This window comes from Lichenostomus cassidix, chromosome 6 (assembly GCF_008360975.1).
Source record: "Lichenostomus cassidix isolate B80296 chromosome 6, HeHo_3.0, whole genome shotgun sequence".
Taxonomy (NCBI): domain Eukaryota; kingdom Metazoa; phylum Chordata; class Aves; order Passeriformes; family Meliphagidae; genus Lichenostomus; species Lichenostomus cassidix.
Window position 1 is genome coordinate 20,306,693 of NC_139487.1, and position 17,957 is coordinate 20,324,649.

General features: G+C 42.5%; 1 protein-coding gene across 12 annotated transcripts in view; it reads right to left on the reverse strand.

Annotated features, from left to right (window-relative positions):
- Window positions 1-17,957, reverse strand: part of CAMK2G (calcium/calmodulin dependent protein kinase II gamma) — a 134,443-nt gene that overhangs the window by 53,579 nt on the left and 62,907 nt on the right. For all 12 annotated transcript variants that reach the window (XM_085065561.1, XM_085065559.1, XM_085065557.1 and 9 more), the window contains exon 3: window positions 12,914-12,973. In XM_085065561.1, coding sequence (XP_084921687.1) covers window positions 12,914-12,973 — 60 coding nt within the window. The remainder of the gene's footprint in view (window positions 1-12,913; window positions 12,974-17,957) is intronic.

A 17,957-nucleotide genomic window follows, 5' to 3' on the forward strand; every position in this document is an offset into this window, starting at 1 on the left:
AGCGTGAAAAAGCATTCTCCTTCCTCTGGCACCTGAAAGGTCACCAAAGCACTGCAGAAACACCAAAACCAGAGGAGAGTAGCATAAATGAAATAATGGTGGAAGAGGAGTACAGCCACCAGCACGCTCGGAACAGTGGCCTTGAAAAAGGATCAGCAAACATGTCTGCAGGTATGTGACAAGTGAGAAACAGTGAACGATAAACTTTGACGCAAAGATTCGGGCAGCAAATTACATCAGAAAATAAAACACAAATGAGCTGATTGGTGCTATTTCTTTGTCCCGAGGAAAGCAATTTTGTCAGCTACATTATGAAAAGGGAAGGAAGTAGCAATTCAGCTGGCAGAGACTGGCAGAGGCAGCAAAAAGAGCCTTCAAGGACAGTAAAACACTACTTGCGTCCTTAGGTGAGGAACCATGACAGGAGGACAGAGACAGTTCATAAATACTGATGTCGTGCACCACCCTAGGGCTGCACAGCAAAAGAAGGCCTTGAAGGCAGGATGCAGGTCATTAACTTAACAAGGGAGCTGCCTCCTCACAACAGCCCAGAATGATGCTGGAACAAAATCTGCCCGGGATGTAATCTGCTGAGGTAACAAAGCTCAGGGAGTAATGGCAGAACAGCAAAATCTAGAAAATTGGTAGGAAAAATTACACTGGGCACCACCACCTTGCACAGGAATAATTAGTGACAGCTCAGAATATTAGGCTTTTAGTGTGGAGGGGGACAGCAATGAGGGGAGTTAAAAAGGACGAAAAAAAAGTCTGAATATACCAAAACTCTTGTGACTCTCAATTCCAGCCCTAACTTCATACAGATGCAAAGAAACAAAAGCAATACCCAGTAGCAGAACAGAAATAAAACCTAGTGTCCTTTCACCCTAAAGTTTTGCCTACCTACCTTCCTGCAGAGCCACAAGAGCTTTCCTGACCTTCAAGGAGACTGCAATGGACAGCTCTGAGGCCACGGTTCACTCTGTGGACATGTTGAAATGGACATGCGAAGTTGAAATGCCCTGCTTTCTACCACAGTGCTATCTACCAGGGATGATGAGCGTGAAAACATGATCTGTCTTTTCCAAAACTATTCAGCTAGTCCATGAAATAGTACACATTTGGAAGTAACTGAATGATTAAAAACATTTTTTAAGTTTCTGTGCCTCCTCCCCACTTTGACTCACAAATGTGATCTACTTTGTATGCGTATTCAACATGGAGATACACAAACATCTGGTACCTCCACTGTCCAGACAGCATCGAGTCCTCTCTGCTTAAAGGTATCCTGTGCAAGTGCCCTCCACCTGCAGGCAGGACACAGGTTCCTGAACGGCCAGTTCCAAGAGCAAAACTCAAGTAACTGGGCTGTCCTCTGTTTCAAACACCTTCCCATGAAAAGAGGATCCCATTTCTTCCACAGGCTACTGGTCCTGACACATTGTCTAACAGCTCCATTACCACTACAAGTTCACCTTTAACACAGCAGCTGAGCAGAGCCCACAAAAGCTGCTCGTATCTGTGTAACCTGTTGACATAAGAGACTGAAAAAGATAATCATATGTAGACACTGGAGGGCAAAGTACCCCCAAATCCTGATTATCCATAATAAGAAAAACAGAGAAATAAAAACAAAAGTACTCATCCAGTTAAGCTTTTCTTCAAAAATATGACATCACTTCTTTTTTTCTCTCTCTTCAGGGGACCAGTGATGCATGTGTCTAGCATGGCAGGCTAGACAAATGCACACATCACAAAAAGGGCCTCATGTCAGTAAGGGGGAAGGTGCACAACAGCAACACGGTGTCTTCCAAAACACAACAAAACTAAAAAAAGACCAATACTTGCCACAGAACCTCATCTCACTCTATTCACCAGAAGATGAGGTAGATTATTTCTATTAGCCCACTCTTTTACTTGGAAGCAGCAATTCAAACCGTATTTCCTTCCTAGCCAAACACTCTTAACACAGGGATTCTTAGAGATGTAGGAAATTAGACCCTGCCAACACCACTCCCAGCTGGAGTCACCTGATGACTCTTCCCATTCAAAGATCTCTGATGGATGAAAGAGCATGTACTACAATGGTTAGGTTCACAAGAACAGACAGAGAAGGGTGTAAGAAAGAAAACAGACGCAAGTCAGACAACAAGGCACTAAATCAATTACAGGATATAGCAAAAGACTTCACCCAAAGTTTTATTCAGAGCACAGAAAAAAGCCCCATCCATACACAAAAAAGAGGTTTTGTAGAGTTCACAAGCAGATCTAATTTTGTAAGACTAACAAGTCTTACAGATAACTTTCAAAATAATACATAAAAAACCCCAGAGCACAAGTAAGCACTGCCAGAACAAATGCTATCCAAAGGAGCAGCATCAGTTACAGACTGGTAGGTAGAAACCTCTCCAACAAAACCAGCTGCTCAGTCAGCAGAAAGTGTGCATCAGCACTTGGATAATATCTCCAAGAAGCACATAGATTCTGGGAGGAACAAGCAGCGGTTTCAGTACAGCATGTTGATGAAACTGTTTTCAGCAAGTCACAAAAAAAGCCTAACCTTTTTCTTATATATCTTCTGAATCTGGTACTGCAATGGTACTCCACCAAGGGCGACGAGAGTGCTGCTCAAAACTGTCCCTCCAGTTTTAAATGCACACATGTAACTGCACTGTTAAAGAGCTGTGAGGCATCACAATACACCAGGCACAACCTAGCTAATTGGTTTAAGCATCCTTGTCTTCCCTCAGTCTGCTCTCCAGCCTTATTCTAGGTAAACTGATTTCACCTGTACAGAAAGCATCTCCCATAAAGCTGGCCTTTTGGAAAAGTAAATAACAATAGAAAAAGAGCAATACCAAATGGCTCCCTTTCCCCAAAAACTCAGATCTTCAGCACATCCTGATACAAGTTAGGCAAGTTTTTTTCTGTCTTGTGTGGGTGTGTTTGTGTCAGGTCCGAGGCCCTAACACAATCCAGAGCATTTGTGAAGCGCCTGATACCACACTGAGTGGCTCAAGGGGACGTGCTGTGGTTACTGAACTTAACAGCAGCTGTGTACCAGGAGTTCAAGCACTTTCTAAGAACATCTGTTGTGAATATTACTTTTCCCTGCCTGCTGTCTTCAGAGTCTCACCGGAAATCTTGCCTCAAGAACAGAACTTCAAGCTGGTACTTCAAAGTGTTTCAAAACCCCCATGCACTTACATTTTTTATTTTAGAAAGAAATAATACTAACAAGCTATTATAGAGCAAATTAGGCATTCTAGTGAAAACCGGCAAAACAGTAGCCGTCATGCCACATGGTTTGCATTTCATGCCTGAATAAAGTGACCCTGTACAGACAGCCACAGCTCTCTGATGACTGTGATATGAATCCACTGAACATAAGAGGAAAATCTCCTTCATAACAAACTGCACCAGTCTAACAACCAATGCAAATTGCTGCTGAGTCACACAAAGCAAGGCTCTGTGAATGCAAAAGTTGAAGTGAATCATGAAGAAATCAGAAAAGAGCTTTCAAATTTTATAAAAATCCACCTGAACTACAAGAACGTAAGATGTTGAAAAGCAACAGGCATGTCATCTTTAAAAACTGATATCTAAAAGGCTAATTAGTATTAGGGTCACAAACCCAGAACATGGCTAGCCTAGCTTTGACCCACATCTCCCTTTCACTCTGTCCAGTGTGCTGAATGTTGTCTTTTTACTCTTATGTCAAGGACAACAGGCCAGGAGCATTTATGCTTGACACATAAGCCCCAGGATGAACATTCTCTGTATCCCATATACACAGTAAATGGTGGAGCAGGGCTGCACAGGGGCTTAAATCATGGCTGGGGCAGGCAGGCTCTTGTTAACATAGGGTAATTTCTGGCATCCTGCTGCAAGTAAATGTCTTAAAGCAAAGAAATTTCCAAAGTCACAACAAAAAGCAAGTACAGAATCAGAATTTCGCAGTATCTTCACGTGGCAATCACTCATCTCTGCTTAGGAAAAGGTAACATGGGCTGAAATACACTTGCTCCTACAATACCAATGGTCTTTGCCTGTCCTCAGGGACAGTGCTCAAGCTACAGGTAGTCTTGTCTGCTAAATCTAGGTTCACTAGTGCTCCTAAGTGTAAAGCATTTTGGTACTATGGACACATAAAGGATGGTATCAGCCAACTACCTCTGCACCAACACACTCTGAGTGCTGTGTTTATGCAATATTTAAGGCTCTTAAATTAAGCTGCCTGTGTTGCAGTACCTGCAGCAGAGCCAATACAAGGCAGCAGAGGTTTGTGGTTGTCTCCTGGGTTGTGGTAATTGCAACACAGAAACTCTTCCATGCAGCCTTAGTAGTGCAAACTCAAAAGTGTTCTGGGATCTTCTGGACTGAACCATGCTATTTAAACATCAGCCACTCATTAGAAACAACCACAGCTTCACTTTTCAGCAGTTTTCAACAAGACATCAGACATTTGGCTGCATCATGGAGAAATTGAGGCGGTAAGAGAAACTGAAAGGGTATATTTCAAGAGACTCTGCATACCAGAAGAAGCAGAATAAAATTGGATGGTAAAACCTACCTGATGTCCTCTCCCAATGCTACTCTCCACCATGCCAGGAGGTGCTGAAACTATAGATACAAATATACACGGCCTGACAGACTGCAAACTGAGCACTATCATCCATGGCAGCACAAGTGACAAGTGAACTGATGCAGATGGCTACCACCCACTCTCTCCTTCCCCAGCTGCTCACCAGCCTGGGCAGCCAAGATGGGAACTGTCCCACCATCTCCAAGCCTGGCTGTGTGCCAGGATGCTTCCTGCACGGTTCACATCGCTCAGGATGTCTGTCCCACGAGGAGCCACCACCAACCCGTGACTGCCTGTGAGCTGGGTGCTCAGCTCCCACCCCAGCTGTTTCTCTAATTACATTAAACATGCAGAATTCAGCTGCAGCTGCTCAGGCTGCTTCCAAAAGGACTCTCCTTTTAATTAAAAATTTGCTATTAAAAAGCATTAAATTGTGTAACGCAAATAATCCTTAGAAATCATCTGTCCCAGCAGCTAATGACCAGCTTTGTCAGAGCAGTAACCAACAGCAGCAGGACAGTTAGCTAACAGGACATAGCAGGCTGCTGTTCACCAGCCCTTCAGAAATATGTTCTCCTTCCCTCCTCTCCCAAATCTGACACAGAGAGGTCACAGTATGCTGGACACATACCAGCTTGCTGTAAGCTCCCCAAGCCCACAGCAGTTCACACCAACTGCAGTTCCAAAACTTTGGAAAATGGAAGAGAAGGAGGATTTGTTAACACTCTGCTCAGGTTGGGGCAGAACCAAGCTGCTGCAGGTTCTGCAAAGAAAGACAAGGAACAGTGCTAAGAAGTGTGAAAAGGCACACAAGCACAGGGGTGGGTTTCCTGCCCCCCTCACCGTTGTTCTCACTGTAGCCCTTTTAAATCTCCAGCCCTAAAAAATGAGGCTAAGGCAGTGCCCAGTTGGGAAATTCCCCTATGCACAGAAAGTCACAGCCTAGAAAGGAGCTGCAGGGAGAACAGTACCTTTCTTGTTAAGAAATCTGTCTTTCTGCAGAGGTAAAAAGCAAAAGTAAAAAGAAAAAAACCCACAGAGTATATTTAAAAAACATTTCAGTGCCAAGTAAATGCTATTTTTCCTTTGATTTTATAATGTGTGTATTGAAAAGCTGAAGTTCAGCACATGATACATAACATTTAGAATGCCCTACTTAAACATTAGATGAGCCAAAAGAGTGCATTAACAGGAATATTTCCTGCTCTCCTGATAACAGTGCAATCACAACCATCCAGAGTTGTTATTAATAATTTCCTATTAGCCACATAGCAGATAAGCAAAATACTTCTGATAACCACTAGTATTATATGAAAGCTTTTTCTAAAAACACCCAAAATAATAACAAGCCAACTTCACCGGTATCTTAAAGAAAACACAGAGAGAACACCCACTTTATTAGAATTAAGAAAATAAAGATAGCAGCCACGACAAATTTTAGGTCTCTCATATAATGCTCTGCATCCTGGCATTTCTGCCACAACGGATGAATTCATGCAGGCAGGTGTTGTGCCTGACATCCCCTAACCTTGCTTGTGAACCTGATGTCCTCAGTTCCTCCCTCGCATTGCCCAGGACAGCCATGACCCCTTGCCACAGACGCAGGCTCTGTTCAAAAGGCCGGCTGTCGCCTGCAGGGTTGCACCAGAGCGCAGCCACCCCCCTGCTGCAATCACGCCTCGGGCACAGGGAACCCGAAAGGAGGCTCCCTCCATTTCTCCATGGCAGGGCAGGGGAGGGAGGAAGTAGGGGAAATCCTCCTCTGATTTTTACAGTACCTTTGAGTGCACAGAATTTGGCCCTCATCCCACTATTTATTTTTTTAAGGGATTGCTTGCATACAGATAAATCTCACAGCTAAACAGATGAATAATGGAATCCAAATATGTCTCTAGTACAGACCAGAGAGACATACAGAACAAATATATCCCCTGGCAAGGAAAAAAAATGCAATTATTATTTCATTCCCAAATTGAGGTATATTATGGAAAAATGTTTTTCTTAAAACTACAGGAAAAGCTATAGAAAGACGTGGCAGTAAAAGAAGAAAACATGAAGAGATAAATAACAGTGAAAGAATTAACTAGGAAAATCAGAATGAGAAATGTAAAGGTGGACTGCCTGGGGTTTTGGGGAACATTCTATGAGGCAGACATGCATTGGCACTCACCTAAATCTCCACCAGTGCAGGAACTGGAAATAATAAATGGTAACTTGCAGCTCAAAGGCTCAGACTTTCTAGCAGGGAACTCACTTCAGCTGATGGTCTGTTTGAGGGATTTTTTAGTGGGTTTTGGTGGTTTTTTTCTCTTTTGGCAAGGTAGAAGGAGAGCAGGTTAAATGCATAAGTCCAAGAATATTGTTGTTTGATCTCTTAGGAAGCTCAGCAACTTGACTTGTCTCTCAGACAGACCCATGACACTTCCAAGGAAAAGCTGCTCACTAACTGAGAAAGTCCCAAAGCACACCTCATACTACAAAGAGTTCTCCCCCCACCCCACCTTCCCCATACCATTCCCTCTCTGCACCAGAAGCAGTCCCCCCGCAATAGAAATTGCAGGGCAGCAGGTTTAAACAGCTAGCCATGCATGGGAGCATCCCACTTGAAAACAACTGAGTATCCATAGGGCAGCAATCATGGCCAAAACACTGGAGAATCCCCAGCATTTTAACTATTCTTTGCACATCACATCCTTTCTGTCCCAGTTGCAAAGGCAGTCTGGATGCCTGCAGCCAAGCGAAAACAAGGAAATCTGCTGTTTACAGCAAAACACAGCCTACGTTTTTCTTCTTGTTCACTAAGGAAGCAATTCAAATATCTTGTTAAGGAAAAGGTGATAGGAAAACATTCCAAATGGCAGCAGGGGGAAAAGCTGAAGGCTTTGTTATTAAGACTAGTATCTTAAAATGAGGAATGAGTGAACTTGAAGTTGTGGCTGATACCACCAAGACAACAAATCCAGAATTAAGTCTGCAGACATGATCCATGCACCCTGTTTCCCACATAGGTTTGTTATGAGTGTTGTGGGATTCTCCAGCTGGGCTGTACACAGAAGCACAGCACACTTCTTAGTCTTTGCACCACTTCACACCTCAATTGTAACCATCATTTAAGGGCACACAAACTGGAGCCCTTATCTTATACACATCCATCAAAATCACTCTCACACCTCAGAGGTACTAGGAGGACAGACCACTTGTCATAGGAAATAAAACTCAGCTGGGTCAAAAGAAATTCTTCTAATCCACAGGAGATTTCTACACCACTTTCTCTCAATTTTAAATAAGGACATGCCCAAAAATGTGGTTTATGCTGAGAAAAGCCAATGGATAGAAGTTAAAATAAAAAAAAAATCAGGTGCAAGTATATTTTGGAGAAGAAGTCTGAAGTAAGAAAAACCTGAAAAAGCAATAATTCTGATAGATGCTGAGGACAGCATTTCACCACAGCTATAAATTCTCTCCAAGAAATTAACTCTGAAGCAGTTCAGCAGAGGATACAAAGGCAGAAATCAGAAACAGAATTTGGCTCTGGCTCTTGGGCTACTACCAATATCTCTTAAAATATGTATTTTATTATTCTAGACTAAGTGCATGCAGTTCTTCACAGCAACGGGCTGCCACGAGCTGGAGCACAATGACCAACCAGAAGCGCTCAGTTCCAACTACAAACAAAAGGTATTCAATAACTACTTTTGTATATCTGGGTTAAAAATATCTAAGAAAGTGTACAGATCAACTGGTGACAAATCCAGAGAAGAGGCACATATTTAGACTGTCATAACAAAGAAAATTTAGGAGAAATGCAACACCTAAAAACACAGTGGACAAAATCCATGCACAGAGCAGACTTCTGCTCTGTACACTAAACAAGTCACAACCCTACCTCTGCAGAACACAGGAATGCTAGAGAAGAATTTTCAAAACAATGAATTATTATTTTGATCAAATCTTGCACCATTACTGCTTTGGGAGTCCTAAGACAGGAAAGGTCATGTTCAACACTCTTCTGAACTTCACACCTGCACTGAACAAACCTGCAGGAAGATTCTAGGGTTCTCAGCTCTGTCACTGCTCTAAACATTTGATGGGTAGCAGGAAGGATGGGAAAAAACCAAATTTTTCACAAGACAGTGTCTGTAGTAGTCTGAACAAACTACAGGATTTAAAAATCAAATTCACAGCTGACTAAAGTTTTCAACTAAGCAGAAGACTGAAAGAGCTGTTCCACTAAGCAAGAGTTGATACTACTTGATACTTGTAGGTTTACCTCTGATCTTAGCAATTGCACAAATTTCAGTGGCACAATCAGCAAAGCATCTGCAAATGAAGGGTCAGGGCTATGCGTGTTCTTATAGAAATTTGCCTCTTTCCAGCAAGACAGCAATCAAGGGACAAGATCCTGATAGCTGTATCATTCTCTTCTACATGTTCCCAAATACATCCATGTCTAATGTCACAAGATCCATATGTATGAGCAAACCACTGGTTAGAACACCAAGTTGTTCTAGAAGTGAAATTTCCCACAGAGCCATGACTCTTGCCAACTTCCACAGGCACTTTATCTCCTTATGGACAGCAGGGTTTTAATGATGTTGTCTTCTGCCTCTTTAACACAACCATATCCTCAGTAATGGGTGCACTTTTTGAAGATAACAGATTACTGATTGATCTCTGTCCAGTTCTGCTGTATTTGATGGCCATGGCTGGCAAGTGGTTCTCTGAGCCAGAATGCAAAGTTCTCTAGAAGTTGTCAGAAGGAAAAAGAACAAATTGAAACTTAGGGACAGAAGTCCTTCCTCTACTGAAGTCTGACCAGCTAGAATGACACATTCCATATCATGCACACCATGAGTTGGAAATGGGAAAAAAATTGCCTCAAGACAACTTTCTTTTGTCCAGACAAAAAAAAACCGTATTGCAACACCAAGCTTTTAGAAGGATTACTCCACTGTGATTACCTTGGCCATAATGTGCATTTAAAGACAAGCCAAACACCCAACTACAGAGCCAAAGCCTATAATTAGGGCTGAGATTTGATGAAGGCATGTTAGGATAACTCAGAAAGCAGTCATTTCACAAAAAGCAACAGTAAATGGAAATATTACTTTGTATCTAGAGAAATTCTTATTTTATCAGAGTAGCAGTGTTATGGTCAGTGCACTGTAGTCCAGAATCAACTGCCCTGCAGTAAATGCATAAGAACCACAAATTCAACAACAGGCTTGCTTTATATCCTGTGTACAGGCAAGAGAAAAAAGCAGCCTGCCTAACAGAGTCCTAGCTTTCAATCTTCTGCCCCAGACTCACTACAGGCTCTGGTCCCTGTAGAAGAACAGGAAACCAAGTGCAAAATCTACACAATTCTTTCTGGTTTGTGCAGTGTTACTCCCACAGCTCACACTGAGGCAATACACCAAGTACTCACTCAGAAGAGTTTACAGCATGGAATGCCAGTAACTAGGTGATTACTAACTGCTAATACACATTTCAAGGAAAAAAGAATACCACTATGTCAGAACAACATGTTTCCCTTCTATGACAACATAACAAGTCCAAGGAACATGGAAGCAGCAATGCATGTAGCATCTGGACTTCAGCAAGGTTTCTGACAGCACCTTTCATGCTCCTTCAACAAGCAATTAAGAAAAAACGTGTATTCAAAACTAGCTGACAACAGTGTATACAACTCACTGAAAAAACACTAAAAACTGATCAGTGTCAAACTGGAACAATGTATCAAGTGATATCTTCAAGAGTTTAACCAGAGTCCAACAGTATTCAACAGTGTCATTAATTGTCTACATAACGGAATATATGGCATTGTTATTTAAGACCACGTTACTGTAGGCACTCCAACACTTTTATACTCTCAGAATATAAATCAAAATGGTCTTGACAAATCTGGAGGGGGAACCCATAGACTGGACTTCTTCCTGTCCTTTTTAATAAAGACAAATGCAATATACACTTCAATAGGAATCCTCATCTATACAAGATGGAAAAATTATCTGCCTGCCAGAAGTTGTGCAGAAAGTAGTCTGGAGCAATAATGTGTCAGAAAACAAATGTGCATCAACAATATATTTAAATGACAAGCTTCAAAGGGTGATGTACAAAACAAACATCTTTTGTGGGAGAGGTGAAGAAGTTCTTTCACCTCTAGACAACACTGACATGACATTCTTTAGTTGGAACCTTATGTCCAGTTTTGGGCATCACATTTCTAGAAAGATATGAAGCATCTGGAGAGAGTCCAGAGAAGGAGGAGGAGGAGGGAAAGGAAAAAAAAAAAGACTGGAGGTCTAGAAAACATGACATATGAAAAAAGATTGAAAGAACTGGGTTTGTTTAGTCTGAAGAAAAAGACTAAAAAGAGACATGATAACAGTCTTCAAATATGTGAAAGATTGTTACAAGAAAGAAAAACTATTCTCCATAGACACTCCAGATAGAACTAGAAACAACAAGCCAAGAGAAAGGCAAATTATGTTTTTAATGTTTAACTGACAGAAAAATGAAACTTTTGAAAGACTGCCACCAGGGGCTGTGAAAGGATTAAAAGTTTTTAAGTACAAACATGCCTGGAACCAGCCAGGTATAAAAGATTTCACAGGACTACTGAATGAACCATATGACTTCTTGAGGTCTTATTCAACAGACTTTGATTCTGTGTTGTAGGCATAAAAATTAATTCCCTTATTTCTATTTGTAAACACTCATTGACTTTACAATTACTAGTTCCTTTTCTTAAAAGAAAAACTGCTCTTTCTAGTAAGAGAAGAAATTCTCTGTAGAAAATACAAGGACCACTGATATTCCCTGACACTGTCTTTTCCAAACCACAGTAGAACAGGAGACAAGCACTGCCACTTATTACAACTCTAGAATTGAACCAGGAATGTGACACATTTCTCTTTTCTGTGCTGTTTACCTATAAGAGCAGCTTTCCTTTTGTGTGTAAGATTTACTCTGTGAGAGGTCTGGAAAGAAAAGATGTAAGAAATTATAGAAAGGAGAGATGATGAAAGTGAAGTTAAGGTCAAAATATAAAGTGACATCACCTACTAAACTAAGTGCAGCAAGTCTTACAGGGCAAATGAAGTGCAATAACTAGAATTTTAGTCATTCTGAATTCTGCCAAGCAATAAATATACAAGCTTACATATTCATCAGTGCAAATTACTGCAGAAGGTAGCCACTGCTCCTGTCCTCAAGCCACACCTATACCACAACTACACTCAGACGAAAAAAAGCTCTTTCTGATTAAAAGCTGTTATGAAGGAACTTTGCATTATGTGAGGTTCTGAGCCTGTGGAAATTGCTTGTTCATCACATATGGAACAGAGTACAGATGCCAGTCCATGGGGTATGCTCTAAGGCACTCCCAGGCCTTCAGAGGATAGGAGCAAATTATTAGAAAGCTCAAAGTCAGGAGACCAGAGAGATGCCCTTAAAGTATTATCTCCCCTGACAGAGTTATGCAAAAGTAAGACAAGGTAATACATCATAGTCTTCCCAGGCATGGATATTTAACTGTGCTTTGGTTAAAAGTGGCAGTTTGGTATTTCTTAATGTTTTTTTAAATAAATTAACTCAAATCAGATTGTAGCTAGGATCCTAGAGGCTTTATTTACATGAAAAAGCTAAAATGGGGATTATTAATGGTCCAAGCTTCCATGGTGCTTTGGAACTAGATACAAATCCACGCCCTCTCTCTACATTTCAGTAAATAAGGTAGTTCTTTTAATGTTGTGCGTTATTTTGCCTCTTTCTGTATTTTTAGACAAACTATTCCCTTCTCTCCAGTACTCTTTTTTTCCTTCAGTATGGGCAATTTGGTTCTGATCTCTTTTTTTTGAGAGCAAGTGGCCATGGCAATGAGGAGAGCTGATGTATTGGCCCACCCTCCTTTAACTTTGGGCATGTCTCTGAATACAGCATTTAAACCAATATGTCACTAAGGGCCAAGAAGAACAAACAGAAGATGGATATGGGGAAAACAAACACAACACCTCACTCCCATTGCAGAATGTCAGATGAGCAGACAAGAGTCATGCATCACCCAAGGAGCAGGGACAGCTCCGCATGGGTGAGCAGGTGGGAACATGGCACTCTTTGGTGAATGTCTGAGTCAGGATGCTAAGGAATGGGATAGGGTTGGATGCAGAATTTGTCAGAGAGACAAACATTTGTGATTGTGATTTCAACAGGCAACTTTAATGAGCTGCTGTGAACACTCAGAATACATCTGTTCTCTTACAGCATGCTAGCTGACACACATTGCTACTCTTGTCTCACCCCCATCCCTCTGAGCCCAAGGAAATTTACCAATATTTGGATGCTTTAGAAGCCGGCAAATTCGAGCTTCACGTTCCAGTTTCTGGTGATCTGAAAGAGAATAAGAAACAAGGTGTTAAGCATCACAACTCTGAATTAAGCTCTTGCTCATATTCAACGGAGAGAGGAGCACAGTGACCCAGCAGACATCCAGAAGGCTGGGAACTGCTGGAACATGACTGTCTCCCAAAACTTCACAGCCATTTCAGGCGAGGGCTATGCAACCGAGGCTGCACAAGGACTCCTGCTCCCAGAGCCAGCACCGAACTGGTATTGCATCCTTTGATTCAAAATGAGTAGCTGCAGAATGAAAGGCACAGCTCTTCCATCAGCTTCCCAAATATGCAAAGCCACTACCACTGAGACCCCTTCTGGGAGTTAACCCTTCTTCCAGGCTCGAGAGTTGGAGGAAAAGTCTCAGAAGAAATAACTCAGAAGAAATGGGAAAAGGAACTGCTTCCACTCCAGGGAAACACTGTTAAAGAAGGGCAGAGTAGGAGGGAGAAATACACAGCTCCAGCTAGTGCACAGCCATCACATGAAGTAGGGAACTCTGCCAGCTTCAGTGAACTGTAAATGTAACCATACTTCAGTACCCATGGACAGACTCGCTGGTGAAATGCTGATCACGCACTTAGAAATCTCCAGGCAAGAAGTTCTGCCCAAATGCTAAGTATGCTTATTCCAGCCCAAAGGCAACATCAGTTCAAGCACAACATTCATCTGGATTAAAGAAAAATATCAAGGAGAGTAAAAAATGGTTTCTCCTCCCATGTATGAGTTCAAGGAAAGGAGACTGAGTTAGAGTAACTCTGCCTTTCTCAGCCAACAGGCAAGGGGGCTTTTTAGCCACTGAAAATTTTCACTACAGCAATAGTTGACTCCTGAATTTACACTACAACACCCCCCCCCCAATTTCTCCTGTGGAATGCTCACACTGGACAAGAAGAGATTGACTGAAAGGAACCGAGAGAGACAAAATCTTTTAGGCAGCTGTAGCAGCTGCTGAAATCTAGACTTTTGTGGATGCAGATGCCTAGAACAAGACACGTAAGAACTTCCAGTCCTTGGACTTCCTATTCCAGCCATCAAAAAAAGGGGAAGTAGTAGTCCCTGTCCATTCTATACTTTTCCTCTCTAGCAGATTTTCAGCACAGATGTGACTCTGCATCCCTGCGACACACAGACCTCCACAAGAGTGAAAAGAACCCCTTGGCCGGTTGGACTACTCAGCAGATCACTGGTAAGAATGCAGCACCCTTTGGTTTATAGGAACCCCACTAGAGATCCACTTCAACAAAGCTGCACTGCCTCTGCCTGAAAACTGTCTGTTCAGCTCCTTGGTCTCTGCATCATCTTCCTTTCTGTCTGTAAAGGAGGCTTTGGGCAACTGTTCTCTCCTCCATGAGCAGAAGACAGAGACTGCGCCAAATCTCAGTGCAGAATATTTTTCTCTCCCAGCCTGGGAATAGAAGCTCAGGGCATTGCACAATTTCTGTCTTCTTTTCCACTGCTGAACTATAGGAAATGTCCCAATTAATACTTTATAGGGCTGAGATGTGCTTACATCCTCATCTGCTACTGTTCAGGGATGGGGGAAGGTAAATTACTCCTTTCATCTCTTCTTCCTTCTCAGTCCTGGAAATTATTGTTGTTGTTGCATATATTTTAGAGTTCTGTGCCAGAGCCACTCTCCAACAAAATAGCAGGCAGCAAGAAAGCCTGGAGAGCTTCCACGCTCCTGAGGCCTCAGTGCAGTGCAAGCACTTTCTCACCTGCATTGGTAGGGAGGGGTGGGGGTGTCTTGGCTTCCCTTTTAGCAGCATGTCTCATAAATGAAGTTTCGCACAACACAGTTGCAAGGTAACAGACAGTGCTGCACACTCTGCACTCAGGACAGGTTCTCACAGCAAGACAACGGTTTAAGATAAACTATTCGCAGCCTGCAAGCGTGCTTGGGTCTTGCAAATTCCCCACTTTCCCTCCAAGCTCTACTTGGAGCTCCTGCAGAAGGGGATCCTTCATCCACCCAGATCACATTGCCCTCGTGCACAGCTATACTTGCTGAGAATCTGTTCCCAAGTACAAGGACACAGAGAAGCAGACAGCAAAAACAGCTGAGCAAAGGGGGAAGAAGAGGCAAGAGCTCACCACGTGCTACTCAGCCACCAAGTCCTGACAGTCAGGACAGACAGCTGACAGGAGCAAGGCTCAAACAAAATGACATAACCATCAAAATGCCACGGGAGATGTAAATCAAGAGCAATTGCTCCCCTGAAATCCTACACCATCATGCAGAGGGAAGGGAGCTGGCAGGGCAGCTAGTGTTCATGGGCAGCAGCCACACCAGAACTTGTGACAAGAGGTCACCACCCCACACCCCATCCCTCCAGCACCACACAGCCTGGCCAGAGACCAGAGGAGGAGTACAGCACTCCGGTCACAAGGTACAGGAAACTATTTCTGGTCGGGGGGAAAGCATACCACACTCTTCTGTCTCCAGGGCAACAAAACAGGCCAACTCAAGCACAACTCACAGTGAAAAAGCACACTCCAGCCCCGGGAGCACCAGCCTGCAGCAGTCAGCCGCCGCAACTGAGAGCAGCGAAAGGTCAGGCTGGGTGGGTTTCCTGCTGCGAGTCCTAGAGGGTCACAGCTCCTGCAGGATCACCCCTCCTGTTCCAGGCAGCACCAGGACACAGCCCAACCAGTGACTTGACAAATGCTCTCCCACCCCATTCCCAAAGATCTTCATCACCTGGTGGCCTTTGGCATGGTGTAGACATTTGACCTGTCAAATCAGCACCAGAGTCAATTTGGCACTTGTGGGGAACAGCCTGGTACCTAAATGCAAAAGGAATAAAAACAGCCTCAATTTTGTACCTTGCTCTAGTCTAACAAAGGTTATTCCCAGTAGGAGACAAAACATCCAAAATTTTTTTAGTTCAGCCAGAGCAGTCAATGGGTAGGCTTTAACACTTCTCTCATACAGGATCTCTCTGAATTTTAAAATGCAAAGTAGTCCTAACTGCATTAAAAGAACAATGAAAAGATCCCTTACTTACCAAGAGCTTGCAAAGAAAATAATTACTCCTCCCTCTTCCCAAAAGATAAAATTATTTCTGCAAATCATTTGTGGAGTGGAGGTGTTAATTCTTAATGCACAGTGGAAGCACACCTCATAGCTAACCGGAACACAACAATACATCTGACCTATCTTTACAGGATTCTAGACCTGGGACATTGGGCCTATTTCCCACAGTTTCACAAAACTGTGAAATTCAACCAGTAAAGTCCATAACTTGCCTAAAACAAAGTATATCCTTTAGACAACATAAAGGTTCACATTCAATAATTCAAGTGATAAAAAAGTCATACACCCACAGAAATTACTCCAAATTAGCTATCCTTCCTGTTAAAATTCGGCACTGCTGTTCCAAGTCTGAATTCATCTACCTCCTGCTTCCAAATATTGGATTTCATTAAGCTCTTTTCCTGCTATGTTACAGAGCTGTCTAGCCCTGAACAATAGCTGATGCTTAAAACTTAAGTACAGGATATTACAAACACTCATCTAATATTCATTTACTGTTTTCCAGCCAAAAAAAAAAAAGAATCTTGCTATTTGGAAAATTATTCTATCTCCAGTCTGAAGCAATGAGTATCTACATGGACAGGAAAGTGCAGTCTATGTATCTGTTTTGTAGAAAAATTTAAATTGTAAATGCTTAAGGAGATGGTGCTTAAAAACAGGAGAAAACTTACTCGTGTTTGATACACAAACTGAGGTGTATTTATTTATCTTTAACAGTCCTTTACATTATATGATTTTTGTGTCTCTGTTCAGCATGTAAACCTACATTTAACCCAAGTACGTTTAACATTACTGCTCTGCAAATATCGCACTGTCATTTGAGTGACGTTACTACTGGGTTTCTTTAGAACATACCTGATGAGAAAATGCCTATTAAGAGAACTGGGATTTCTCTGGGATGGGTTTTGATTTGGCTAGGGATTTACTTTAATAGAAAACAAGAATGACTGTGTTAGCATCATTTGTAAGAATTAAGGACCTGTAAAAATGAAACTGCTCCATTTTGCACAAACATGCAGTCCACTCACTGCGGCAGGACTCTTCGTGCACAATGGATGGACAGAAACGGCTGTGCACAGTTAGCAAAGTCTCTGCTGTAAGAAACTCTTAACTGAGAAGGTTAAAACAATAACCCTGCCTGAGTACAGAAGACAGCAGACCAAAACCATCATAGTCTGTCCTAATTGTACACAATGCATCAAACTTCAGCAGATGCTCAGGATAACTTGATGCAAAAGAAAGGTGTACCCAACAGAAATAAAAGCCAAAATGCAAACAGCTTTACTTCACATACACCTGGCAATCTCCAGCAGACTATGGAATATGACACATTTCTTACGCTTTGCTAAGAAAATAATTTTATTGTCTGACCAGTTCAGTCTGATATCCCAAGGATGTCACGGCAGAGATGGGTGAGTAACACGAGACCCAATTTCTGGGCTCCATTTTTCTCCAGGGAAATAGTTCCCAGTTTTCTTCCCTAGACACTACACACAAAAGGCTACTTTTCAGGAGGTTTTTCCTCACCAGGTCTTTCTCCTCTAAGGGTACCGAAGACCTGGAGAACATTTTCGGAGACAGACAGGGTTCAGGATATCTACAAATCCCAGTAGTCTAGAGCTGCCAAGCAAGAACATTTACATAACAACAACAGCAACAAAAAGATGAAGAAAAAGGTCACTGTGCCTAATCAGCCTGTTAGGAAGCCGTGTGAGGAGAAGGGGCTACCAGGGAAGCACAGGGAGACATGTCTGCATGGAGCTGAGGTATGCTTGTGACAGTCAGAGCCTGGAGAAGGACACCTACCACAAACCCAAAAAGGAGATCAGTCCCTAGCAGGCGGGGTGAGGGCCAAACCCGAGCCAGAGAGCAGGAGGAGCTGGTTAGGTGTCAGATGCCGACACTGCCACCCTGCACTGGCAGCACAGTGTGAAATCCTCC